Consider the following 27,139-nt stretch of genomic DNA (forward strand, 5'->3'; position numbering starts at 1 on the left):
GCTATGCACACATCACAGAACAGCATGATGAAGGTGGCCGGGGCCTAGCATCCCAGATTGCCATTTACTAGCTCCTGTGATCCTGGCAAAATTACTTAAGCTGTTTCTCTATGTCTTCAACTACAAAATTAGAAAGTACAATAGTACCTAGCCATAGGATTGTTACAAGGATTGGGTTCATATATATGGGCAAAATACTTGGCACATAGCTGTTAAGACCTTCTCTTGCTTGTGACAAAAACAAGAGGTGTTATCTAGGCTCCCGGCTTCAGCCCATTCTGGCAGGGGAAGGGGCATGGTGGAACAGCTCACATTATGGCAGAAAGGAAGCAGAGTCAAACCACACAAAGGAGGGGCTAGGACAACACACGGAGCCAGAGGCCACGCTCCTAACAACCTTCCTCCAGTCAGACCTCACCTCTCACACATCCACCCCCTCAAAACTTTTAAGCCATCAGTGGATTAAACCGTTCATTAGGTTAGAGCACTCTGATCTAATCATCTCTGGGAGCATCCTGGCATACCCTGAAGTTTGTTTTACAAATCTCTTAGGCCTCTCTCAATCCACTGAGGTGTGCAATCAAGACTTAACCAATCACACATAGTAGGTGCTTATATGTGCTACTACTGAGATTGTCACACACACACACTGGAGGGGGTAATTAATAGACATTCAAATTGGGAGCCACAGAAATTATGATGTCCAAAGCTAAGCTGGTTAGAACATTTGTTTATGAAGAGAACTGGTGGGTAAATAGAGGGGCTAATCTTATCAGCTGCTAGTCTTATCAGCTAGAGAGAGGGGCTTGCTAGCCTGGAGTGTCCTCTGACTTCAGCTCTGCAGTGATCTGTGCTGCAGATCCCACAGGGCTGGGAACACTGCTTTGGAAAGGCTCTGGGCTGTCATTTATTTTAACCCCCTGCTTGTCCCACAGCATTTAGAGGCAAATACCGACAGACCCAAGGCAACCCTACAGAAGAAACAGAACACACTGCCAAGTCTCTAGCTGCTGAGAAATCAAGGGCAGAATCATTAAGATTCTAGTTGCTGGCCTTCCCATATTTTATAGATCTGAATCTTCTTTGAAATAAAAGATTAGAGATTAAAGAAAATGGGTAAAGGGATTAAGCATCTCGTTTCTGATGCTGTGTCTCATCTAGTAAGCCTCCTGAACACAAGCATACCTACTCTTTTTTTCTCTTAATAATCAGTGGCAGTGAAAGGGGCAGTGGGGAGAATCTATTCTGGAAAAGACCTAAATTCCTGTAGCTAATGTAAATCTCACATTATATCTAAAGTGTGAAATAGTGATTATGCTTCATTCTGTCTAGTGCCCTTCTTCCCCCCCCCCCAACCCTGTTTTTGTTTTTTTTGTAGGTTGTAGGGCCTAAACTCTGGGCCTGGGCGCTGTCCCTCAGCTTTTCAGCTCAAGGCTAGTGCTCTACCACTAGAGCTACAGCACCACTTCCAGCTTTTTCTGCTTATGTGGTGCTGAGGATTCAAAACCAGGGCCTCAGGCATGCAAGGCCAGCCCTCTACCACTGAGCCACCTTCCCAGCCATTTCCATTTTTTGTTGTTGAGGTAAGGTCTCACTGCATAACCCAGGCTGGGCCCTAAAATGTGGGACCCTTCTGCCTCAGCCTCCCAAGTAGGTAGGATTACCTGGCTATACAGGCCCCAAAATGAGGATCTGGTACATATGAAATGCTCAGGACAAGGTGGGCCTCCTTTTCCTTGGCAACAAGCAGGAGTCTGTGAGGCTTGACCTCTTGTTTAGCCACACCTGCTCTCCAATCCCTCATCAGTCCCAGGTACCTGGCTCTTCTAAAAGTGCGAAAGAAACCATGTGATAATTAACCTTCCATTACTGTAACAAAGTATCTGTGAGAACTTAAAAAAGACTTGAGGGGCTGAAAATGTGGCTTAGTGGGAGACAGCTTGCCTAGCATGCATGAAGCCCTGTGTTTGATCCCTGAGTTCCACATAAACAGAAAAAGCCAGAAGTGGAGATGTGGCTCAAGTGGTTGAGTGCTAGCCTTGTGCAAAAGCAGCTCAGGGGGAGTGCCCAGGCCCTGAGTTCAAGCCCCAGAACTGGCAAAAAAAAAAAAAAAAAAGCTTGAAAGTTCAGGTTCAAAGGTTTTATAGCTTGAGGTCAGCTGCTTTTTGGTGCTGCATTCCATCAGAACCGGGAGCTCTAGTAGAACAAGCTGCTCACGGGGCAGAGGGCAGGATGCAGGGCTGGGCCAGCCCTGGGATGGATGCCCTTCCAGGACACACACAACTCCCAACTGCACCCCAGCTGGGCACTAAGCTACCATCATGAGTATTTGGGGAGCATTCCAGACATAGCTACAGCAATTCTAGGAGGAAAAGAAAACTAGTTGGGAAGAGAAGATCTTAAAAGAAGCCGGGGGGGAGGGGGGGGGCAGGGGAATCCTTCTAATATCACTTTGATCCAGGTACCAAGTGACAGGAATGAACTCACCTTGGGACATTTTATCAATGTCAGCTCAGGTCTGTGCACTTTCTCTGCTTGTAGGCACCAGTGCTTCCCCACTGCCCTAATGTGTAACACAGACATGGAGCCGGCCCCACCCCCCCCCCCACCACTGCATCATCACTGGACTGGGTAGGCCCAGGAGGGAGGGCCGTGTGTCAGCAAGGGCAGCCTTGTCCCCAACGCAGGGATGGCTGGGCTCTCAAGACCAAGAGAACCACCTCACAATGCACGCCAGACAAAAACAGGATGAGTCGCGAGTTTACTTTCTCTTCTCCACTGCCAATTACATTTCCACATTATTCACTAGATTCTTTCATCCTCTCCAACAATTACACAGCGCATTACCTTTGCAACTGCTCTTTATAAACCTAGGGGGTTGAGTATTAGGCTTTCAGGCATGCTACTCTATCTGACTCTACCCTGGTAATGAGCCCAGGTCTAGTCCACCCCTCCCTCTCCCCCAGCTTCATCAATGAAAGGAAAACCCAACCTCATTCCATCACTTATCAAGTCAATGGAGACAACAAGCCTTGGATTGTTTCTCTTGGAAAGTTTATTTAAAACAAACAAACAAACAAAAACCCTATCCTTTTTTACAATTTACATTCACCTTTCGAGACATTTAATGGTAACAAGCCTAAAATGTATAAAAAAGCTCATCAGCTGCTTGAAATGGCTGCAGATTTACCAGGTTCTGGCATTAAAATGGTTCAGACTCTTTGGAAAAACTGGTGATGCACTCAATACTGAGATTTCAAATTCCCAGATAAAGACAAAATTTTTAAATAAGGAGGAAATTACTTAGCAAAAAATTCAAGGCTTAAAAGAAAAATACTGTAGTTAAGAAGATTCCCCACCCCCACACCAGTCAGGTTAAAAAAAGCAGTGACCCTTACCCCAACCCTGCCCCTCCTCATTTCACGTAGAAAAGCCACCCAGCACTGACCCAGGACCTCCTACACAAATTCATGAGGCTCCGTTCATAGATCAGTGGTGAGGATCTTACCCAGTCAGAAGTTCAAAAAGAAAACTTTTAAGGTAGGTAGTTAAGACATCCAAAACACTGGCATACAAATGAATAGAAATGCCCTGGCATTGTACAGCTACAGAAACCGGTCTGCAAACTGTTCACAAAGACCCTGGCTTGAGAGAGGACACACAACATCCTCAACGAACACCGGATGTGGTACTTGGAGGCATGGCTCACAGAAAATGTGTGCATGTTTTGCTGGCAGTACTGGGATTTGAACTCAGGGACCTGAACCTGTTAGGCAAAGGATCTAACTTGTGCCATGCCCTTCATCTTTTTTTTTTTTGCTTTCTTTCTTTAATAGGGTCTTAACGTTTTTGCCCAGGCCAGCCTGGACAGTGATGCTATTATGTATGCCTCCTAGGTAGCTGGGGTGACAGATACATGCCATTACTCACAGCTTTACTGATTGTGATGGAGTTTAACTTCTGCCCAGGCTGGCCTTGAATTCAACCCCACGGCTCTCCAACTCGAGTAGCTAGGATTCCAGCCACACCAACCAACCAGCAGGTTCTTGATCAGACTTGTCTGGACTCATTTTTCCAAAGGCCACCTTGCTTGACACAGTTGAATCTGGGGCTTCACCTGATTTGAAGGCTGACTGCAAGGGTTCTCACCTTGTGGGGTGAGAACAGCCTCCTAGCCTCTTCTCCTCTAGGAGTCTGTCTGAATTCCCTGCAGCTGTGTTCCATCCCTCACAGACAACCACCATATCCACTCACAGGCCTCTCCTCTTGGCTGCTGTATTCCTACCTCAGGGTGAGGGAATTCACTGTGGTTTGTCCTGAGTCTGCATTTCCCCTCCTCTTACTGGGTCACAACTGAGGCTTCTGAGGGTACTGAGAGGGCGGCAGTGGCCACCTCCAGCCTTCAGGCCGAGGGTGACTTCACCAAAACACAAGGCTGCACTCAGACAAGTGAGGAACAGAAGGCAACATGCCACTGCTTTACCGCAGACCCTCTGACCGTGAATGGGACCCTAGCCACAACACACTTAAATGTACTGTGTGGGAAGACAAGGGAGGTGACAGGTTGAAATCTCTCTTAAAACCTCCGATGGCAAAACATACTAAACATATTTAACTAAGTTCCCACCGCAGCACCCTGGCAAGCAACATTACATATGCCAGTGGCAAGAGACATCCTCAATCACAGCCTGGGCCACCAAGCACGGTCAAGAGGGGAGGAGCCTCTGCTCCTCCTCTGGTCATGGTGCACTGTGGTAAACATGGTAACAATGGGAGAGGGGCAGGGAAGAAATAGAGTGAACACCTAGACAACTTCTGATAAACAACATCATTTATCCTGCCAATACCAGGGAGAAAAATGAAAGCATAAATTAAAATGAAAACCTATCTGTACAAGTCTTTACCCAATCAGAAAGGTTTGGTCTCTGTGGAAGCCAGAACTTAGGAGTCAGCAATTCACTTGTCACCACAACTTGCTGTAGGCTATGTACAACACGAGACAACAATGGCATCCAAGGGCCTGACCAAAGGGAATACTACAAGGACGTCCTAAGGTGCCCAGAGAGGTACTAACAGTTGTGTGACAACAGATTCTTTATCCTCTAGCTGCATCCTGTCATGTGCAGAGCCCTATCTCCCAGTGAATTATGTGTCCGACAGAGGGACACCCAGCCATGGCATCAGCACCAGTGACCCTGACTTATAAAGGAGTCTACAGATCCCCAACTACTGCACTACCAGCCTCACTGCCCTGCTAACTAGAGCATACTTAGACGCTTGGTCCGAGGTATGCAACATTTCTAGCCACCTGGGAACTGGGGAGAGGAAAGAATTACAAATGAAAACTGGAAATTACTGCCTCTTGTACTAGCCTGAGGAGGAGCAGACATGTTTGAATAAATCACGTGCATTAAATAATATTTAAAATATGGTAACTTCAACATGTTAGGGATATAAAATGTCAGATCCCCAGTCCCAATTACTTGGATGCACAGTCTCCGGACAGCCAGTGGAATATATGGCACGTGCTAGCTGTTACACAAGCATTTGTTTCTCTGAGAAGGCCAAGAGCCAGGAAAACCAATCTCCTTCTGCCTGGTCCTTTGCCCCAGGCTTCTGGGGCCACAGTGAGTAGGGCCCAACAAGGGAAGGAGATGTGTGATCCACTCATCAGATGCAAACAGGGAAATACACTGTTCAGTGGATCCTTTCCTGCTCGTCTTCATGATAGAAAGACCTAAGGGTAAGGAAAACAGCTCTCCCTTCAAGCTCAAGGTTTGAACAAAAAGTCAAAGTACAAGCACAAAATAAAGAAATACAAATAACGTAAATCAAACCCCCAAGTACTCCTGACAGTAAGGGTCCCGTGGTGCCCGACGTCTGGTGGAGGCCGAGGCAGGGAGGAGTGGCAGGGACGGAAGTGGCCAGCCACAGCCTGCCTGGCAGGATCCGCCAAGTGTCCTCCATTCCAAGGAAGTAGCTATTCCCGGTAAGTTAAGAATTTTCTATTAAGAAAACAAACCAAAAATGAAAAGCACTCCAGAAAAAGGGTCTGGGGAGAAGAGACGCTGCAGAAAGTCAAGCCGCTGACCGCCGGCGGATCACAAAGAGCCCGCGCTGAAGCTGGCCCAGGTAGATCCTCATCTTGGTGCTGTCGCTGGTCTTTCTCACCCAGATCTGTGGGGGCAGCAGAGGGAACAAGATGAGAGAGGCTCAACACTGATAGGCAAATTGCCCAGACAGGAGAGTATGACCAGAACGCGGGTCCCCTTTGCCTGGACAGCCTGTCTCCACAAGACACTCTAAAGGCTCGCTGCTGCAGGAAAAAGATGTGAGCCTGCACCTGCTCTCCCAATCTTCCTTCCCACATCCCCGATGAGACAACAGGCAGCACAGAGATCTAGAGACATACTTATGAACATCACCTTTCCAATCAAATCTGGGAATAGGGTCCTTTCCTCAAGGAACTTCCAAGTCATACAGCCTGTTAATACTGTGGTAGTTGCCCTCCTCACGTCCCCCACCAAACAGCCGATGCTGATGGGAGCTGAAAGCCTGTAGGCTCAGCCTTCCTCCCCACCAGACACACCCTTCTGCAGAGCAGAGTACACCAGGCAGCACAGGACTGCCAGAGTCAACAAGCACACCAGCAAGTAGCAGCCTAGGCCAGGACTGGAGTTCAGGGTTCCACCATACCCCAGACACTATGCTGTGTACCGGGCAGCACTATAAAGTATGGACTACCTGTCATGGCCTGCCCTGCTCTACAGAAGAGGTCAAGGTCAGCAAGGCCACAGCTCTTTGTGTCCATGTGGTGCTGGTACCTGACATCCAAGTCCCTTGCTCCTCCCCCTAAAGCATCCCTGACTCACCTGCTCTCTGTAACAGGCTGCAAGCAGAATGTTGTAAAAGAGCTGGAAACTTATATAAACAGGCTTCCAGAAATATCTCCTCCTCCCAACTCAGTTTTTAGGTTTTACAAAAGCTTATTCTCAGTTTCATCTCCATTTCTTTTATGTGATTATTTAGCAAAAGAGACTTAAAAAGTCAACAACAGTGTTTAAAAATGACACAAGGGTTGGGCACTTCTCACTTCTGTAATCCTACTCAGGAGGCTGAGATCTGAGGATCAGAGTTTGAAGCTAGTCTGAGTAAGAAAGTCCATGAAATCCTTATCTCCAAAAAACTAGATCCAAAAAGCGATGGAAGTGAAGCTGTGGCTCAAGTAGTAGAGTGCTATTCTTAAGCAAAAGGAATTTATGGACAGCACGTAGGTCCTGAGTATAAGCCCCAGGACTAGGACTGGCACGCATGCGTGCACAGGCACACGTGCGCACATGCAGCACACACACACATACGCGCACACACACACACAAGCGCGCGTGCGTGCACGCAGCAAGTTAAGAATCTCACATGAAGATAAGCCTCTGAAAGCCTTAAGGATCCATGTTAAAACTAACCCATAGATAGGCCAAATCAGGAAGTCACCAGCAGTGCTGGGGCCTCTACCCTTGAAGAGTCTAAAACCATCAGCCCTTCCTCCTCACACCGATTCATACTGCATCATGACAATCTGCAATGGGGTGCCAGGACTGGATATGCGTGTCTCATTTCCTTGAGGTGTCATACAGGAAAATAATGGTTCTGAAGCTGAGACTACGAAGTCACATGGCTTTGTGAAGCAGTGCCCACAGCCAGGTACTGACGCTCCATCATGAAAACGCAGTACCTCCTTGCTGAGGACACTAGGTGTTTCTGTGGGGTCCCTCCTGGTTCTGGCTTGGCTGGAGGAGACTCACAGATCCGGAACTCAGGGAATAATGTCAGTTGTCTCCAAGGCTCTCTGTAACTTTTAAGTAAACAACCAATTTGCAAACTAGTCACATTTGAGGGCATTTTCAATTCAGGAAGCTGGGAGACTACAAGAGGCTTAAGTTATTTCATAATCCAGTTTCATTAGATTTACTGCTCACTGGCACGAATAACTTACCGAGGGAGACACATAAAAATCAATTTCTTTGCAGACATTTGTGAACTGATAAAAAGATCCAGTCAGTCCAGCTACTGAAGTTTTAAACTTTTAACTCCTAACAATGCAAGTTAGACATTGCTGACATCCTCATGGTGAAGGGGCCAACCAGTGGAGAACTCACAGCGCAGGGACCTCACTGGCTGCCAGAACTCTGAGCAACTTGACAACAGGCCCCATACTGCAGGAGGACCAGGAGACCAAGCCCCAGAGGCATGAACCCAGCAATTCATGGTTCACAGCCAGCACAGGATACATAGGGTCAGAAAGGGAGCAGACAAGGAGTCAACGCTGGCTGGCCCAGCACCTATTTACCAAACACTTATTCAGTGCAGGACCTTGTACCAAATATAGCATTAAATCCTCACAGCAAGAAGCAAGCCTGATAGTACTCAGGGACATGCTAAGAGAAAGAGTGTGTTCCACAGGGGAACTCCTCCCTCAGCAAGAGGTGACTGCACAGACTCAGTCAAGCCTTCTAAGTCTCTCTGGCTCCCACATCAGTGGGAGCAAATGCAGGGACTTTCAGGCTGGCCGTGAGTGCCTCCAAGTGCTGCCTCCAGGGTAACTCACAGAAGACACGACCCACTTCCTCAGTGACACTTTACTTCAGGGCTGTCCTACTTCTCACACTTCACAGGGCACATCTTGCTTTCCACAGAGGATATTTGGTTCCTACCTCATTGGCTCCAACGGAGCTGATCACACAGCTCAGTTTCTGGTTGTCCTTTGACTCCAAATAGATGGCCTGGCTCTTGTGGTACCTGCCAGAAACAGAGCACAGAAATACAGATGCAAAACTAGTAAGAAAATAACCAGACAACACCGCCGCCGTCACAATAATATAATTAATCAAGAGCAAGAGTCTGGATTTCAGGGAGTTGAATTTAAAGGCCTCTGTCCTTGGATTAGATGGCCTCAAATCTTGTAGGTCTGCAACTTAAATTTCTAGGCTCCTCTACAAAGGGGAAGGCAGAGCTGAGACCAAGGGAAGGGTTGGAAAGCTCTATCTTCTGTATTTGGACCATATGACCCTGTTCAAAACATGAATTAAAAATGTTAAAGTAACATTCTCTGATCCACTTTTCCACAGAAAAAGGAAGACTGAGCCAAAGCTCAGTGGGACAAAAGGATGAGAGAGCAGCTGATGGAGGACACAAGCCGGGAAGATCAGCTGGCCAATGCTGCCAGCCCTGGACAAGGCCAGTCCCAGTCCAATCAAGAAGATGACCTTTGGTCATTCTGGCTACACAGATCCCTAAAGTCATATAAAGCATCTTACTATCAGTTCTCTGGTGGAAGGAGGCAGATTCTGCTCTGCAGGTATAACAAGATGATAGAGTACTAAGAGTCCCAACAAAGGAAGTAATTCTCTCCCCCAGCAAGGATTTTGCAGTCTAGGTTATAAGCATTCTTAACCTGCTACCTAGGAGCAGAGAACTTAGGGCTCCATGTCAACTCTCTTCTTGAAAACAATCATGAAAGTAATTAGAATGGGGAGACCTGTTTAGATCAAAGCTCTCTAGTTTGCTTTTAGCAAACTGGGTCAGAAAGCCTTGGTGTCCCACAGTGTGTGAGGAAACACTAAACCAGATCACAGCAACTCGCTAACTCTTTCTATGGTGACTGGAAATTATTCAAGAGAAACAAAAGGCAACCTGTCTCAACTCATTCTGATTCTGCCTAAATACTTTTAAAAAGCAAGCTGATGGGCTTGATACAGAAGTGCATGATTAGCAGAAAGCATACTCAATATAGAACTAGGTGGAGAAGAAAACCTATGTCCACTATGTTCCCATGTAATTTTGAAGACACAATGAAATTTTGCTAATATGCTAAGATGAGCCGGGCGCTGGTGGCTCACGCCTGTAATCCTAGCTACTCAGGAGGCTGAGATCTGAGGATCACGGTTCAAAGCCAGCCTGGGCAAGAGAGACCATGAGACTCCTATCTCCAATAAACCACCAGAAAACCGGAAGTGGCGCTGTAGCTCAAGTGGTAGAGCGCTCGCCTTGAGCTGAAGAGCTGAGGGACAGTGCCCAGGCCCAGAGTTCAAGCCCCACGACCGACCAAAAAAAATAAAATGCTAAGATGAAACTAAAAATGGTAAACTAAAAGTAGTATTCTTTTTATTACATACCTTTCATTTTTCTTATTACTTATATATAGAAAAAAAAAAAAACAGCCCAGGGGCTAACGTGCATGAAATCCCTGGGTTCGATTCCTCAGTACCACATACACAGAAAAAGCCAGAAGTGGTACTGTGGCTGAAATGGTAGAGTGCTAGCCTTGAGCAAAAGAAGCTCAGGAACAGGGCCCAGGCCCTGAGTTCAAGCTCCATGACTGGCAAAAAAAAATAAGCCGAATGTGGTGGGGGGTACGCCTGTGATCTTGGCACTCAGAAGACTGAAGCAGGAGGATGATAAGACTGGAGCCAGCCAGGGCTGTTACAGAGTGAGAATCTTTTAAAAAGAGAGAGAGAGGAGTAAATAATACCTTCTTATAAGTTATGATATTGGAAAACAGTAAGTATGGGGTAAAAAGAAAACTTAGTATCGCAAAGTCAAAGAAAACAGGTGACTCACACCTGTACTATTAGCTATTCAGGAGCTTGGTATCTGGAGGATTACAGGTGGAAGCCAGCCTAGGCAGAATAGTCCTATGGACTCCATCTCTAATCAATAACAATAAAAGATGAACTAGAGGCATGGTTCAAGTAACAGAGCACCAGTCAAGTAAGCACAAGGCCCTGAGTTCAAGCCCAATTATTGCCACAAAATCAAGGGAAGGGGTGACACTGTCCAGAAAGACATATACTCTTGGGCTAGGAAGGTGGCTCAGTGGTAGAGCCACCTTACACTTGCCTGGCAAGAAATGTACTCTTGCTGAGCACTGATGGCTCACGCCTGTAATCCTAGTTACTCAGAAGGCTGAGATATGACCCTTGAACAAAAAGAGCTCAGGGACAGCACCGAGGCCCTGAGTTCAAGCCCCAGGATAAAAGAGGAAAAGAAAAAAAAAGAAATGTACTCTTTACCTGATTTATGTAACCGTAACCACTCTGTACATCACCTTTAATAATAATTTTAAAAATTAAAAAAAATAGAACCCTGCCAAATAATTTTTATAAGGTATATTTTCCTTCAACTGTGCTTAGAACAAACACTCAAACCCAACCCACTTGGCTGACTACCAGTAAACATCAGGAGTACCGCGGGCCCCCTGAGCTACCACCTCTGGTAACTCACCACACAGTTGCACATGGCTGGCCTCGGTATCCACCATGGCTCCACCCCCTCACAGCAGAGCAGGCCAGCATGCTCCTCAAAGCAACCAACTCCCAAGCCAAGTGATGCCCAAGTATCCAGGGTTTCCCCCTGTACCTCTGCCCCCGTCCCCCGCCCCGATTCTCATGCACAACACACTGATCTTGGGGGACCATTCTCCTGGGAAAACAATTCAATTACGTTAATTTTTTCTTTTTTTTGGTCAGTCATGGGGCTTCAACTCTGGGCCTAGGCGCTGTCCCTGAGCTCTTCTGCTTAAGACCAGTTGTAGGGCTTGAACTCTGGGCCTGGGTGCTGTCCCTGAGCTCTTCTGCTTAAGACCAGTTGTAGGGCTTGAACTCTGGGCCTGGGTGCTGTCCCTGAGCTCTTCTGCTCAAGGCGAGTGCTCTACTACTTGAGCCACAGCGCCACTTCCAAGTTATTTGAATTCTCTGATAAGTACTCAAATGTGGGTTTTATATGATAGAAAGTATATGACAACCTTAACATAGCAAGTTAAAGTTCAATTCCTAAAGAAAATTAAGGGAAAAGTAATTCAAAACATATTTAGAAACCAAGGGGAAAAAAAACACTCAAAAGCAACATCAATAGACCTAATTTAGAAAAAATGTACACCATCTTTCTTTTTTGCAAATTAACCTGTTTTACAAGCTCTGATTCAGCTGCTGAAGAAAAGCATTATAAACAGCCTCAAGAAGGAGCTGTAAATGTCAAATTGACTTTATTACTAATGGAAATTCTGACCTGGGAATCCCTACAATTAAGCTGTTAATGCTGTGGGCCTCATTGTTAAACTCAATGAACTAGAATGACTATTCTTTTGGAAGGAAGCAATTTCTTTAGAAGGTAAGTTCAAAAGTGGGGCAAGGAAGGAGGAGATGTAATTGAGTTTTGTATCCTACTGGGAACCCTAAAATTAACACTTCATTTGCCAAAACCTGAATCCACATAACAGCTCTAGAACCTCCAGGCAACACTGTTCCAACAGCAGCTGAGAGATGGAGGGTTAAATCTACTGAACAAGTGAAGCACTTCACTTTTGATTCACATTAGCAGAGAAGAAGAAAAAAAAATGATCTACCAGCATCATCAGTTAACTTTGTTATTTTAAAATATCAGCTACTTTCACGGTATTTTCTGAGAGGTCATTAGTCCAAATCAAACTATGAGGAAAGCTTGAGGCATGATGGGGGGAGGGGAAGCTTTAAAAGCAGACAAGCTGGGCAGAGGAAGATGCTTATCTTTCAAAATGAAATGTAGCTGAGGAAGTGTTCACCCCAATTTTGCTGAAGTCATTTAAAACTCAATGAAACATGGTTTGCCAAAAATACTGTTCTACCAAAATACTACGCTACTGGAAGAAAGTGACTCAGCTGATCTCTCGGCCACAGGCCATGTCTCCCAAGCAGAGAAACATGAGGACTCCCAAGTGACAAACACACAGCCAACCTCAGGACCTATGAGGGACAGTCCTGCACAGGGGAAAGCATCCCCTGCTGTAAGGACCAGGGAAGGGAGGGAGCACCTCTTGCTACTCACTGTGAGTCTTGATTGCCAAACCCAAGGAAATACACACAACACACTAGAAAGCTGCATTTTAAAAATGCATTAAAAATAGAATGAGCAACTTGAAAGGCATTGAAATGCTGTTTATACAGACATTCTTTTTCAAATGTATTCTCTAGCATCAGAAAGATGGTGAACATTTTGACTGCTTTGTTTACATTAGGAAGCACCCATCACTGTGGATCCTTTCTTTAAGGAACCAGGACTTTCATTTTTCTGCATTTTCACCCTCAAGACACGTCTCATAAAATCTAAAAGGACTGAGTCTAGAAAGAGGAAGAGCTGAAGCAATGCAATCACAAAATGAACATCATTTGAAATATCACATGGCTTTGAGATGCACAGATCCGTAAAAATGTTAGTTATAAATCTCACCATTTTCAAAACGGTTCTTATATGTGGGCTTGATCTTTAAAGGTTATTTGGTTTTCATTATTAGAAACATTTTTCATCTTAGTTTGCTCCCCTTGTGTTGAGCAGCTCAGGCCTGCCACCTAGTGGTGGTAGGTTCTGATAAGCAACGTTAAAACAACACCAAAAAGCAACCCAACAAGAGTGGTAGAGGTCACCCCTGTTAGGCTTACACAACACAAAAAAAGGCTCTTCCATCTTCTGCACAAGGAAGTCAATGAAAATTAGTAAGTGGAAATGGATGATTTCAGGCATGACTAGATCACTTTCTGACAAGAACACAGCCTATGGATCTGTAAGCTCCACTGAAAACATTTAGAAAAAAATGTGTTCATACTATTGGCTTTTTTTTCTTGTAATAAGAAAAATAGGTATAATACCAACTTACATTGCACGCGTTATTGTAAGTAACCTAAAGACAACACAGAATTGTACAGGAAGGTGTCCTTAGGTTAAATGCAATTGGATTTTGCTAAGTGAGGGACAGGGGCCTGGAACTTATTCCTCATGGATACAGAGGGATCACTGGCTGGGCACAGTGGCTCACACCTTAGCTTCAGATACGTGGGAGGTAGAGAACAGGAAGATCTCGGCTTAAAGGCTAGTGTAAAAAAATTAGCTAACAAGATTCCATCTCAACAAAAGCTGGGTATAATGGTCTATATCTGAAATCTCAGGTAGGTGGGAGACACAGGAGGGTAGAACAGACTGAATAATAAACTAAACACAAAAAGGGCTGGAGGTGCCGGGTGCTGGTGGCTCACGCCTGTAATCCTAGCTACTCAGGAGTTTGAGATCTGAGGATCTCGGTTCAAAGCCAGCCCAGGCAGGAAAGTCCGTGAAACTCTTATCTCCAATAAACCACCAGAAAATCAGAAGTGGCACCGTGGCTCAAGTGGTAGAGCACTCGCCTTGAGCTGAAGAGCTGAGGGACAGCACTCAGGCCCAGAGTTCAAGCCCCATGACTGACCAAAAAAAAAAAAGGGCTGGAGGTGTGGCTCAAAGGGTAGAGAGCATTTGTATGTCAAGCGTTCAAATCCCAGACCCTCCACATGCATACACTCACATACATATGCACACACATGCACACAGATACATGCAAACAAACATGCATAAATAAGGTAACCAATTGACATAATATAACTAACATAAACCTCAAAAAAGCCAAAATAACCATCACCCTAATTTTGGAACTTTTCACTACATAAAAATATTGAAAAACTTAAAAGATTATCATATGCAATAAATTAGAGACCATACAGTAACCCAGAAAAACAGCCTCATGTAACTAAATGGAAAGGCAGGACTAACCATGTGTCCCATTTCCAAAGAGTTTGCCTGCACAGGGATAAATAAAGACAATGCTGAACCAGGGCTCAAAGAGCTGTGGCAGGACCCAGGGTGATTTGGTATCTACCAAAGAGAACATCTAAGATAGAAGGCAATGTTTGCTTAATGAATATACAGATAAGTTTTAGGGTTCTTTCCTATAGGTTCACCATTCTCTCCAATGATAAAATACTGCCAGTCTGAGAGTTTCAGTGTTCAAAGCTAAACTAATCATGTCTAAGGTTAGTTTCCAAGTTTTCTGGAACACTTCCGCAGTGGGATGGCACAGGAGAAAGAGAACAGCTGGCAAATACAGAACTCCTCCTCACATTAGAACCTGCAATATGTACAACTGCAGGACCCACGGGGACAGAGCAGGAAAGAAACTCATTTATCTTAATTAGCACAATCATCCCCTGAATGGACTTGACCACAAAATCCTTTTATCTGCAGAATACCTAATAAGTTTAGTGCACAGAAGAGGAGTTAAGAGAAACAGGGCAGGTCCTGGTCCTGCTGGCAAGGGCACCCATGAAAGCGGCACAGAGAAGGGGCAGGCTACCATCCAAAGGATGTCCTTGAGGAAGCTTGGCTTTCAAAGACCTAACAGAGGTATTCATAAACTGCTGACATGTAGTACTCAGAGTTCCCAATGGTCCCAGCATTTGAGAAGCAGAGAAAGGATGATGACAAGTTTGAGGCCAGCCTGGACTATATAATGAGACTTTGTCTCCAAAATAAAACGAAAATTAAGTTAGGGCTAGGATTGTAGGTCAGGGGTAAAACACTTGCCTAGCATGCGCAAGATCCTCAGTTAAATAGATGGGAGGTGGGGGGAGGGAGAATGATCTGAAATAACGATCACAGTGGACTCTACGAAGAGGTTCTTCTGAGACTATTAAGAATAGGCAGGCCGGGTGCTGGTGGCTCACGCCTGTAATCCTAGCTACTCAGGAGGCTGAGATCTGAAGATCGCGGTTCAAAGCCAGCCCGGGCAGGAGAGACTGTGAGACTCCTGTCTCCAATAAACCACCAGAAACCAGAAGTGGCACTGTAGCTCAAGTGGTAGAGCACTCGCCTTGAGCTAAAGAGCTGAGGGTCAGCGCCCAGGCCCAGAGTTCAAGCCCCACGACCGACAAAAAAAATAAAGAATAGGCAGTGAGGGAAGAAAAAAAAACCTTTGGGGTTAGAGACATGGCTCAGATGATAGAACACCATCAATAAGCAAAAGGGTCAAATACCAAGTTCAAGTTCCATTCTCAGACAAAAATAAAGGACTGTTTTCTCATAACTTACCATCTTTTATCGTAATATAGTTTGCCATCTTCTATTCGAGCCTCAAATCTCTGGGCTGGAGACTCCGTGGGTGTGGCAGGCAGGTGTTCGGGGGAGGATGGGGATGCTGGAGACACCAGACAGACACTTCAGTGACTGAGCATTTTATAAACTTGTGAGCCCATCAGCCAACATGCTTTAATCAAAGATTGCCAGGGTGGCAATGTTAAAGACCACCAAGCCATTACTCGAGTAATACACAGAATCTGGACAGATTTTTTTTTTTTAAGCAGTGGGGTCTCATATGTTACCCAGGTGGTGTCAGATGTTCATAGACAAAATCTTATGACTCATCAGATGTGCAACTAAACAGTCCCTCAGCATACTGATCAGCATACTGATGCTGAACTCAATGTGGACACCCAATCTGCCCTGTGCACCACAAAATTCCTCATCATTACGTGTTACCTGATCCACAAAACCATGAGGTAAGCACTGAACAGAAGAGAAACCTGAGGCCAGGGAGGTAAAGGGCAAATGTGCAGATGTACAAGGTTACTTTGAGTAGGAGGAAAATCCCGTGACCACGAGGACTCAAAACAGATCAAGAAAAAAAAATATTTTTCAAAAAGAAAATTATGTTGGGCACTGGTGGCTCACACCACCAACTACTCAGGCAAGAAAAGTCCGTGAAACTCATCACCAATAAACTACTCAGAAAAAGCCAGAAGTGGTGCTGTGGCTCAAGTGGTAGAGTGCTAGCCTTGAGCAAAAGCAGCTCAGGGACAGAACCCAGGCCCAGAATTCAAGCCACAGGACCAGAGGGGGAAAACAAATCATTCTTGTCCTTTTCTGTGGACCACAGGCACCACAGGAGGGAGAATTGTGTCCTCAGTAGGAGAGGGTTTGGTGAAGTAATCATAGTGCTCAGAAACAAAGACATTTCCAGCTCAGAATGCTAATTTGCAACGAGAATTGCCTCTAGTCCACAAACTGCAAGTCAGCGCAGCCTGTGGCATTAGCAGGGGCAGGCCAGGAAATGCCACTAGAGCACTAATGCCAAGGCCTTAACCAGAACACAAGTCATGCTGAACAATCCCCAGTTCTCATCTTCAAAGGCTGATGCCAGGGCTGGGAAGGTGGCTCAGTGGTAGAGTGCTTGCCTTGCATGCCTGAGGCTCTGCGTTCGATTCCTCAGCACCACATAAGCAAAAAGAAAAAATCCGGAAGTGGTGCTATGGCTCAAGTGGTAGAGCGCTAGCCTTGAGCTGAAGAGCTGAGGGACAGCGCCTAGGCCCAGAATTCAGTCCCCACGACTGGACCCAAAAAAAAAAAAAAAAACTGATGCCAATGAACTCGAGGAAACTTGTAACAATCACTATCTGGGGATAATGGTAACAGACCCTATAATGCTAGCACTCGAGAGGCTGAGGCAAGAAGATTTTGAGTTCAAGACCAGCCTAGCTAAACAGTAAGACTCTGGCAAAAAGGAAAGAAGAGAAAAGAAAAGAAAAAGGAAAGGAAAGGAAAGGAAAGGAAAGGAAAGGAAAAGTACAAGCCCAACACTGGTGGCTCATGGTGGTAATTCTACTTACTCAGGAAGCTGAGATCTAAGGATCATGATTCAAAGCCAGCCCAGATAAGACTCATCTCTAATTAAACACTAGTGCCACTGTGGCTCAAGTGGTAGAGTACTTGCCTTGAGCTGAAGAGTGCAGGGATAGCGTCCAAGCCCAGAGTTCAAGCCCCATGACCAAAATTTAAAAAAACAAAAACAAAAAGCAAGTGAAACTATGGCTCAAATGACAGAGCACTAGCCTTGAGCACAAAAGCTCAGCGACAGCAACCATGACCTCAGTTCAAGCCCCAAGACTAAGTATCAAAAAAAGGAGGGTGGGTAATCTATAATAAATCCCACAGAAATGACAGCGTGTATGGTTCTCTTCAGTTTCTGTGATGCCTGTTTTGGGGCATATAACACACACTTTTCAAAACTGCCACAATTCTCTGGCAGGTATTCACATGCTTTCCCAACAATGTGATACAAAGACTGCAAATGCCAGTAACATCATGCACTTACCTGGTCTCTTGGGTGACTTAAGCTGTAAGAACAACAACAGAAAATCATTTCAGATGCAACTTCCAGTGTCAGGTATGGATGATTTAACAAGTTAATGATTTAACAAGTTACACTAGCCTGGTGCAGGAGAGCACCAGGTGAATTCCAGGAATCTGAAAAGCCAAGCCATACCTTATTTAACGTCCTCAGATCCTCCATGATCTGCTCGTCTGTTAACAAGTAGTTTAGCTGAGGTGTGAAGAGTTAAAGGAAGCTGCCTGAGAAGTTCCGTTCCCCAGAATCAGAAATCAATACAATAGGAAAATCTGTCCTTTAGAACTGACGGTGCCAAACGATTTTTAGTAAAACTGATAAAATGATGCTACATGCTTTTAAAGTAACAATATGTTAGGTATCTATAACAACAGTAACAGCATAGCAAACTAAAACAACTTAGCTCTGAATTTATAAAGAGCTTTAGTTCCAATGATGTTCTATAGTTACCCTTCCCTAGCTCTGAAACCTTTAGGAAGAAACTTGAACTTCGGCCCTCTGCTGGTAGCAGAATGACTGAAGCACTACAGAAAACAGCTATTTTCTCAAGAGGGACAGAACCACTAACTCTAGTCTCCAACCGTTCCATCCCATTAGCCATCTCTATGACTACAGACCTTCTTTATGTTGACTATGGTGTCATCTGCTTAAAGGCACCTGGTGACAGAGGAACACAAAGGCAGATACTACGGTCCTCACCTTACAGGAAGAAAAATTAAGGTACATCAGGTTGGCAGCTGCCCCTGAGGTAAGTTTTAAAACCAGGTTGAACTTCCCAATACAGAGTACCTTTGTAAATGCCTGCTTTCTACAAAGCCTTTTTAAGAGGAGCCATGGCCATGAGCTCCCATCAAATGCTGCTGCTTCTGCAGGCTTTTGCCATAGACCCTCTACCAAACGGGTAAGCAAAGGATTCAACAGTCTCAGGGAAGGAAAGGTCATTGGTGCCTGGTGAAATGGATATCAGGGGCAGGTTTTCTCCTCTTGTCTGGGATGGGGACCGGATCATTTGGCCGTCTCCGCAACTTTCTGGTCATGATAGGCTTCACCTCCATAGAGTCTGTGGCAAGAAGCGAATGAGTAAATCTATCCAGCTCCCACCTGAAATCAGTAAGAATTCCTGTGGTATAAGGTTTCTGTCCACAGCTTCCCCAGCACAACTTTTACTGGAGATGTTTGACCTATGCATGGTCTAAAGCAGACACTACTCTAAGACTAGAGCGGGTCTACGGTTCTAAGATTCAGACACATACTCCTCTTGGAAACCATGTCCAACATGGGGGTTTCTCTCTGGCAGCCTCAAAAGCCTAGGAGCTGTTCTTCCTTTCCCTCAAATAAAGAAGCCAGAAGGTCTCTGTTCTTGTGACTGAAGGAGCCTTACGGTCCTCATGTGCCCATTTCTGCTGCTCTCCCACTCTCCCACAGAGGGGGTGCTCTGAAGCCGACTGGCATAAAAGGCCTTTGGTGCTGGCCCGCTCCTTCCTGAGATACTGGCTGTCCTCTACAGTCACCAATGCCAGCACCGGCAATGATGATCCATAACAATCTCAATCCTTCTGCTTCCCCTCCCAAAGCTGTCTCTCCTACATTTTACATCTGTCCCCTTCCACATGCAACAAAATCAGCCCCCCTCATCTGTCTTTACTCAGGCATCAAATTCATCCATAATCAATTCAGCCTCATGAACCTGTTCAATAACCTTGCGGAAGGCCCCTTCCTCAGTGATCTCTGTAGGACACAGGTGCTATCACTTTGTACGTCATTCTTACTAAATACTTCAGAGTAATGTTATGGCTGTTTGTGCTGGTCCTGGGAGTTATTTCTAAACCTCTTCTATTTTTTGTGGGGGGGGGGCCCACAAAGCTAGCTGAATTTTCAGTGAGTGGTTAACTGGAGATAAGTCTCATACACTTTTCTACCCAGCTGGTTTCAAATTGCAATCCTTGCATCTCAACCTCCTCAGTAGCTAGGATTACAAGCATGTGCCATCAGCAACTGGCTAGCTTCTTTTCTGCCCTTGAACTCCTATATCCTGCCTTACAAAGTCCACTCGGTATTCTCCTGTCTGTGACATCACCCCCAGGCAGAGGCTCAGTCTAGCTTCCCATTAATACTTCTATACCAACTTCTCCTGTACCAAGGGCCAAGTGCCACACCCCATGGGACAGTCCCCCATCAGACACTGGAATTCCCTATCTGAACTCAGTTACTCTCTGCTATCAGATCTGTCAAGCTCACAGACCATCTACTTCTTCTCTGGTGCCCGCTGGCACTAGGTGAGCTTCTTTCACACTGCAGTGTCCAATCTGGTCAGCAAGTTGTGAAGCATCGATGGCTATCACCCACCTATCATATGCACCTCTTTATACCTTGTCCTTTTTTTTTTTGTCAGCCATGGGGTCTGAACTCTGGGCCTGGGCGCTCTCCCTCAGCTCTTCAGCTCAAGGCTAGCATTCTACCACTTGAGCCACAGCGCCACTTCCGGCTTTTTTCTTTTTGCTTATGTGGTGCTGAGGAATCAAACTCATGCAAGGCAAACTTGCATGCAAGGCAAGCGCTCTACCACTGAGCCACCTTCCCAGACTCCACCTTGTCAGTTTATAAAACTGGCCTTTGTATAGTTTCTTTCCTGCCTAAAAATATGTTCATTAGAACCAGTCTCAATCAAACTTTTGTTATGCCCAGCATGGTGTTCTACATAAACAGGACTGTAGAGTTGGACCCAAGCTGCCATGAGCAGATGGCATTAAAGAGAGGACAGAGCCCACAAGTGCTCGGACTGCCCAGAATGGCCTGGATTCCACTCTGTGAGCAGAATGTCTGGAAGATGACCCACACCCCAAATCCAGGTCACCTCTTCCCTTCTCTTCCCCAGATATTCATGTGGGACTCCTGCTCCTTTCCATGACTCCCCAGGCCCCCTGCACTGGGTGACCACTGTGGGAGACTTTCTGTTCATGCACAACACACCCACTGATGCTTTAAAGTCTCAGAGTCACTCATTAGGTCAGTCCGTCTTTCACTGGGGCCATCTCTCAGTGCTGCACCACATTGGGAAGGCTCCGTGACGATCAGAACAGGAACAGCTGAGCGCAAAGGCCTCACCCCTCAGTCTCACTCTGTGACCCACTCAGTGCTCCATGAACTATGGTTCTGAGAGTCACAATGAGGCAGCTGACATGAATTCTAATGAAACACTAGCCAGTTCCTTTGGGGGCTGAGCAAATGGCTGCACTTCACTGTCAGCCTTGCCATCTGTAAACCAGGTAGAAGGACACCCAGACCAGAAAGGCTACAGGAACTGAACAAGGTTACATTTCTCAAGTCCCACGTCTACCCTGAGCCAGTCATTCTCCAAAGCACAGTACAAGCATCGTCTCCACTCAGTTCCCACCACCAGGTGGGCTATCACCACCTTGCCAAAGGAGGAAACGGCCTCACAACTAAGCTGGTAAAGAAGCCAGGACACCACAGGCTGGTCAGCCCACACAGCTCAAGGTTTCTACATAATGCCTAGGATCTCAGTCACTGTGCGCTTAGGACACAGACATCTTCTCTGACTTTAATGACATGTGCTACCAGCTAGGACTATTTTCTAAAGGAAACAAGAGCTTTACTGAGGCCACGAGTAGCTTCCAGAAACTGAAAGGAGTAAAATTGGCAAAAGAAATTATAGCGGCAAATAGCGAGCACACACACAAAAGGCCTGCACTAACAAGAAAAATGATGAATTAGTAATAGCCAGGAACCAATGGCTTATGCCTGCCAATCCTAACTTCTCAGAAGGCCAAGATTTGGAAATCAAAGTTTAAGGCCACCCTAGGCAGAAAAATCTGAGAATGCCCATCTCCAATTAATCAGCAAAATGCTGGACTCAAGGCGTAGCTCAAGTAGTAGAGCACCAGCTGTTGAACAAGAAAGCTGAACAAAAGTGGGATCCCTAAGTTCAACCCCAAGTACTGGCACCAGAAGGAAAAAGTGATAAAAGCCCCACGAATTTTTCAGGCTAATTAGGTTCTTTGGTTATTTGAGTTACTTACAATCTTGGCCTCAACATCAAAGAAAACACACACACTGATGGGAGGCACAGTGGGCCTGGGGCCTCTCAACAGCATGCCTTATGTCCCGGCTCCCAGTTGACACATGTACACCTTAAAGCTGAATCAGAGCAACAACCTAGCCTAGTTTCTCCACTATTGTACCCCTTGCCACAACTGCCCTTCCTGTGTCCTCTACAGAGGCCTGGGTGTCAAGACGTCATCCTGCACAAATTCCCAGGGAGGTGAGTGCTTTACGTCATACTCAGAGCAGGTCACCAGTGGGTGAGCAGGTCACCTATTTCCAGAGGGTCCCTCAGACAAGGTTTTGCCTTAGCCTCTCAAATTTGACTTTGTTTTTAGATGAGATCTTCAGGTCGAACAGAAAAGGAGATCTGTAGAAATACCTTTTGTGTTCAGAGCTGGGCAACAATGACACTGGGCATCAATCCACAGAGGTGAAATAAGTCAGTCAATTAGAGGAAGAGAACAGGCCTTTAATGCAACTCCATAGCAGCACCATCTGTGGAAAGGCTAATTATCTTCCAGCTCCAGTGGCTCTTCTCTGCACACTCCATCATTACCTTGGCAGTCCTCTCCATATCAAGGGTACTAAATGGCTTGAGGAAGGACATCGGTACCTTCAATGCCCATGGCTAGCTTTAAACACCTCTGTAATCTATTTTATTGCGTTACAAATGATTTCACTGCATTGATTTGTCTTTTCCACCCTGGCACACTCTGCCTCAAGTCACTGAGGACAGCCCCTGTCCCAGTTACCATTCTGTCTGTAAAACAGCCTGGCCAAACACTGTCTCTGGCTTGTCAACAATTACAAAACCAAATTACAGGTGAGGTGCTGATCCCCTTCCCTGCAGATGGAAAGGGAGCGGCTATAACCAGACACTATTTCCCACTAGCCTAATGAAGGCTCCTGAGCATCTGGTGTCTCTAGCAGAGCAATGAGGCATCAATACCAGTCATAGCCACCAGCAGAGGGTCATAGCACAGGCAGGCAGATTCCTACAAATGAGGCAGCACAGTGCTAGCAGTCTAGTGGCAGAAACCCCCCAACAACAAAGTGGGGCTGCCTAAGATGCTACTATAGCATCTGCCTACTCCAAAACAAGACAGGAGGCCTAAGGCATGCATACCCTCACCAAGTCCTCCAATGAGGAAGCTAGCAGAGACTTGCGGGGTTGGGCCCTGCCCCACTGTTAGACACAAGCACCTTCTCATCAGGGTAGAAGTCTGTCAACAGGAAGCCCAAGTTGGTTCACAGAACAGAAACTTGGGGGTGGAGGGGGAGATCTTCACTAGTTACTTTTCATTTCAAAGTGAGCTCCAAGTATATCCATTCAAAAAAAAAAAAAAAGGAAAACCTGCACCCTGTTGAAATCAGATGTACCAGAGTACCAGAACCTCTGACGGTGGTTGAGTTAAATGTGGACTGTGCAGCAGGGCATGGTGTGAGACATCAAGTGACAGACTTGCCCAACCTGCTCTGCAGCATTTGCCAAATTCCAGCCCATCCTCTGTATCCTTCCAGGGCTCATCAGCCTACATGCAGACCACAAAGTCAGTCCATATCACTTCTCCCTGAAAGTTGCTGTTGGGCTCCCACATGCAATTCAGGAAGTTCTAGGGTAGGGATGAGGCTTGGCCCCAAGCCTCAGGTGAACTCAGTGGCCTCAAAGAATAGTCAAGTGCCCTGCTAGAATGGCAATGGCTCTGAAGTGCTCATATTACAGCCTGGGGGAAGACACAGAGAATCTCAGGAGAGAAGATACAGCACCTTGCCTGTAATTAAGGCAGACAGCAAACATAGAGCAGAGTCCATCAGAGCAGATGAGCTGGGTGAGTGATTGAAAAGGACAAAGACATGGAGCAGAGCCGGCCCAGGTGAAAGTCAAGTAAAGCACAAGCCAGAGCTTGCATTTCCTATTCAAGGCACACCACTGTACTGAACCACCTGTGTCTCAGCTAGATGCTGTCCTGGGTACTTCTAATATTAATCCAGGGTTAAGGCACGGCTAGGCCCCCTGGACAGTCTAGAAACTGACTCACACAAGTGAAGCAGCTGGATCAAGGCCACACAGCCGATACCAGGTGGAGCTAGAAAGCTGATCTGTCAAAGCCTTCCCCCAACCATGGCCACATTCCGATACCAGGTGGAGCTAGAAAGCTGATCTGTCAAAGCCTTCCCCCAACCATGGCCACATTCCGCTTTGGAGGTGGGAGACAGCAAGAGTAATTGGAGCCTACCAGGGACAGGGACAGGGACAGGGACAGGGACACAGACACACACACACACACACAGAGTTTCCATACCTCCAGTCAGCTCCATAGTCAGCTTCTCGTTCTCAATCATTTTCTTCTTTTCTTCCAGTTCTGCAATCAGGTTCTCCTTCAGCTCCACCTTCTTGTCCTCAAATTCCTTCACTGCTGCCTTCTTCTCTTTGATGTAGTTTCTTTCCACTTGTTCAGTCTGAACAAGAAAGAAACACAGGCTGGGGGGAACATAGTCTAAGCAGCTGGAAGTCAGGCTCAACAGTTCTCAACAATGAAGAAAATATTTGACCAGAAGTACAAGTCAGTCTTACACACATGTGGCACCAGGAGTCAGCAAGGCCAACAAAGGGCCAAGTTTGGACACAGGACTGCTTCCTCCCCGCCCTCCAGGAGGCCACAATTAATAAAGCACAGTGTCTCAAGAAGGCAATCTTAAGATGAAATCTCTACTCAAAATTAATTGCATGATATTAAAACCAGACAAATGGAGCTACTATTTTTTATACTTAAAAGTACAGATCAGGAAGTAATACTGTAGAGCTCAAGCGGTAGAGCGCTCGCCTTGAGCTGAAGAGCTGAGGGACAGCGCTAAGGCCCAGAGTTCAAGCCCCAAGACCAACAACAAAATAATAACCTTATGGGCTCGGTAGAGCACCTGTCTTGCATGCATGAGGCCCTGGGTTCTATTCCTCAGCACCACATAAGCAAAAAGAAAAAAGCCGGAAGTGGCGCTGTGGCTCAAGTGGTAGAGCGCTAGCCTTGAGCTTAACACCTGAGGGACAGCGCCCAGGTCCAGAGTTCAGGCCCCACAACTGGACCAAAATAAAGGGAAGTACAGATCATTCACAAGGTTCCTGAAACAAACATTGCAATTAAACTAAACTAACTTCCCAGTTAGCTTTGTGAGGCGGAGATCAGATGATCATGGTTTGAGCCAGCCTGGAAAAATAGTGAGTATTCCCATCTCAACAAATGAGCTGAATGAAGTGGTTGAGATTTGTAAACTCAGCTATGCAGAAGGTATTAAGTCAGGAGACTGTGGTCCAGGGTAAAACCTAGGATACCTTATCTGAAAAATAAAGCAAAAAGGGCTGCGGGTGGGGAGCTCAAGTGGTAAAGACACCCTAGCAATCATTAAGACCCTGAGTTCAAATGCCAGTACAAAAACAAAAGCCACCTGTAAACACCCCTTTTTTTCCTTTGGCATTACTGGGGTTTGAACTTGGGGCTCTCTGTTGCTAGGCCCTCTTTAGCACTTGAGGAACTTCCCCAGTGACAGCACCCACTTCAACAATCCGTGCACCATAGTGTAATAAACACAGGGGCCATGGGTGGGGGCCATGTGATCCCCTAAGCAGTGACTCCTTTTAGAATGGCTGCCAACAACAGGGTGGAAAAATCACCATCTCTACCCAATCACCACCTGGGACGAAACAGCCCTCAAGACTGGCCTTGACGCCGACTGGAGACTGACAGAGGCAGAGTGAATGCAGACTGAAAGGAAGCTTTTATTATTGGCCCAGAGTTGCTGTTAAAAATGATTTTGTGGGCTGGGAAGGTGGCTCAGTGGTAGAGCGCTTGCCTTGCATGCCTGAGGCCCTGGGTTCCATTCCTCAGCACCACATAAGCAAAAAGAAAAAAGCCGGAAGTGGCGCTGTGGCTCAAGTGGTAGAGCGCTAGCCTTGAGCTGAAGAGCTGAGGAACAGCACCCAGGCCCAGAGTTCAGGCCCCACGACTGGACCCAAAAAAAAAGATTTTGTGAACAATTCTGTGGGACTGCTTCAAGGACCAGGATCAATATGAAGTCCCTATAATTCAGATACTGTGAGGTAAATGCCACAGAAAACAGTGAGCAGTCCCGGTGTTAAGCACAGGCCATCCAACAACAAATGAAGGCCTCCAGTTTCACAGAAGGAGGCCACAGAAGGAGAGGCAGCTTCCCACAGCAGCCCAGTCTGCAAGTCCAGTACTTACCTCCAGCTGGAGGAAGAGCTCTGGAAGAGAAAAACAGTGTACAGTTAGATTCTGGGTCCCCAGGTGCCACACCTTCCCACCCAGGAACATCAGGACTCACTTTCTGACAGCACATTATACAAAGCAAATGTGGGGAGATGTGAAAAGGACAGAAGAAATACTTATACTTGTTTTAAGTTTGGTCTTGGATGCTATCAGCTCAAACAGTTCTGAGTCAAGGCCTCCAACACCCCTCACAGGCATCAGAGGTCCTGCTGAGCTCTCCTAGGACTTTGCTCTCAGGACGTCAGGCTCTGATCAGGCTAGGGCCTCTGACCTCTCTCAAGTTCCTAATCAACTGCAGTCCTTCCTCACTCACCAAGCCCCAGTCAGCCACTGGAAGGACCCCACCCAGCAGTGCTGTACAGGTTTCTTAGGCCTACAGTGTACCTGACAATTAGCAGTTGTTTACAAAACAGCCTCTCACTTCTCTCTCTCACTCACTCACACACACACACACATACCCCAACAGAAGATACAAAACCCATTCTTGGAATAAAATAGGCCTATGGTCTACTGTATGCAGTCAGTAAAGACTACTGGGTATTGAGCCCAGCTTAACAGGGTCAGTGCAAACCTGACATCCTACAGACCCACACCCCAGATACACGCAGCCATACCCCCACAGAGCTCTCAGGGTGCAGAGGACATCTGAAGCTGCTTGATGGAAAATGTCAACTGCAGAGAAGACTAAACCACTCTGTTTCTGATGGGCAGAAACCCTCAGCACTTTGGTCCCAGGAATGGCTGGGCACAGGAGCCCAAGCACACCCAGCCCCATGCTATC

The 27,139-nt window shown here is 46.2% G+C and overlaps 1 protein-coding gene across 1 annotated transcript in view; it reads right to left on the reverse strand.

The window, feature by feature from the left end:
- Window positions 1-3,032: 3,032 nt before the first annotated feature.
- Window positions 3,033-27,139, reverse strand: part of Suds3 (suppressor of defective silencing 3 homolog (S. cerevisiae)) — a 38,042-nt gene continuing 13,935 nt past the window's right edge. The window contains exons 5-12 of the mRNA XM_013014293.1: window positions 26,314-26,333; window positions 24,379-24,535; window positions 18,975-19,070; window positions 18,149-18,210; window positions 17,978-17,999; window positions 15,919-16,024; window positions 8,709-8,793; window positions 3,033-6,177 (exon numbers count right to left, since the gene is read on the reverse strand). Of these exons, the coding sequence (XP_012869747.1) occupies window positions 6,079-6,177; window positions 8,709-8,793; window positions 15,919-16,024; window positions 17,978-17,999; window positions 18,149-18,210; window positions 18,975-19,070; window positions 24,379-24,535; window positions 26,314-26,333 (647 nt within the window). The 3' untranslated portion in view covers window positions 3,033-6,078. The remainder of the gene's footprint in view (window positions 6,178-8,708; window positions 8,794-15,918; window positions 16,025-17,977; window positions 18,000-18,148; window positions 18,211-18,974; window positions 19,071-24,378; window positions 24,536-26,313; window positions 26,334-27,139) is intronic.

Source organism: Dipodomys ordii, unplaced genomic scaffold, assembly GCF_000151885.1.
Source record: "Dipodomys ordii isolate 6190 unplaced genomic scaffold, Dord_2.0 Scaffold23, whole genome shotgun sequence".
NCBI classification, from domain to species: Eukaryota; Metazoa; Chordata; class Mammalia; order Rodentia; family Heteromyidae; genus Dipodomys; species Dipodomys ordii.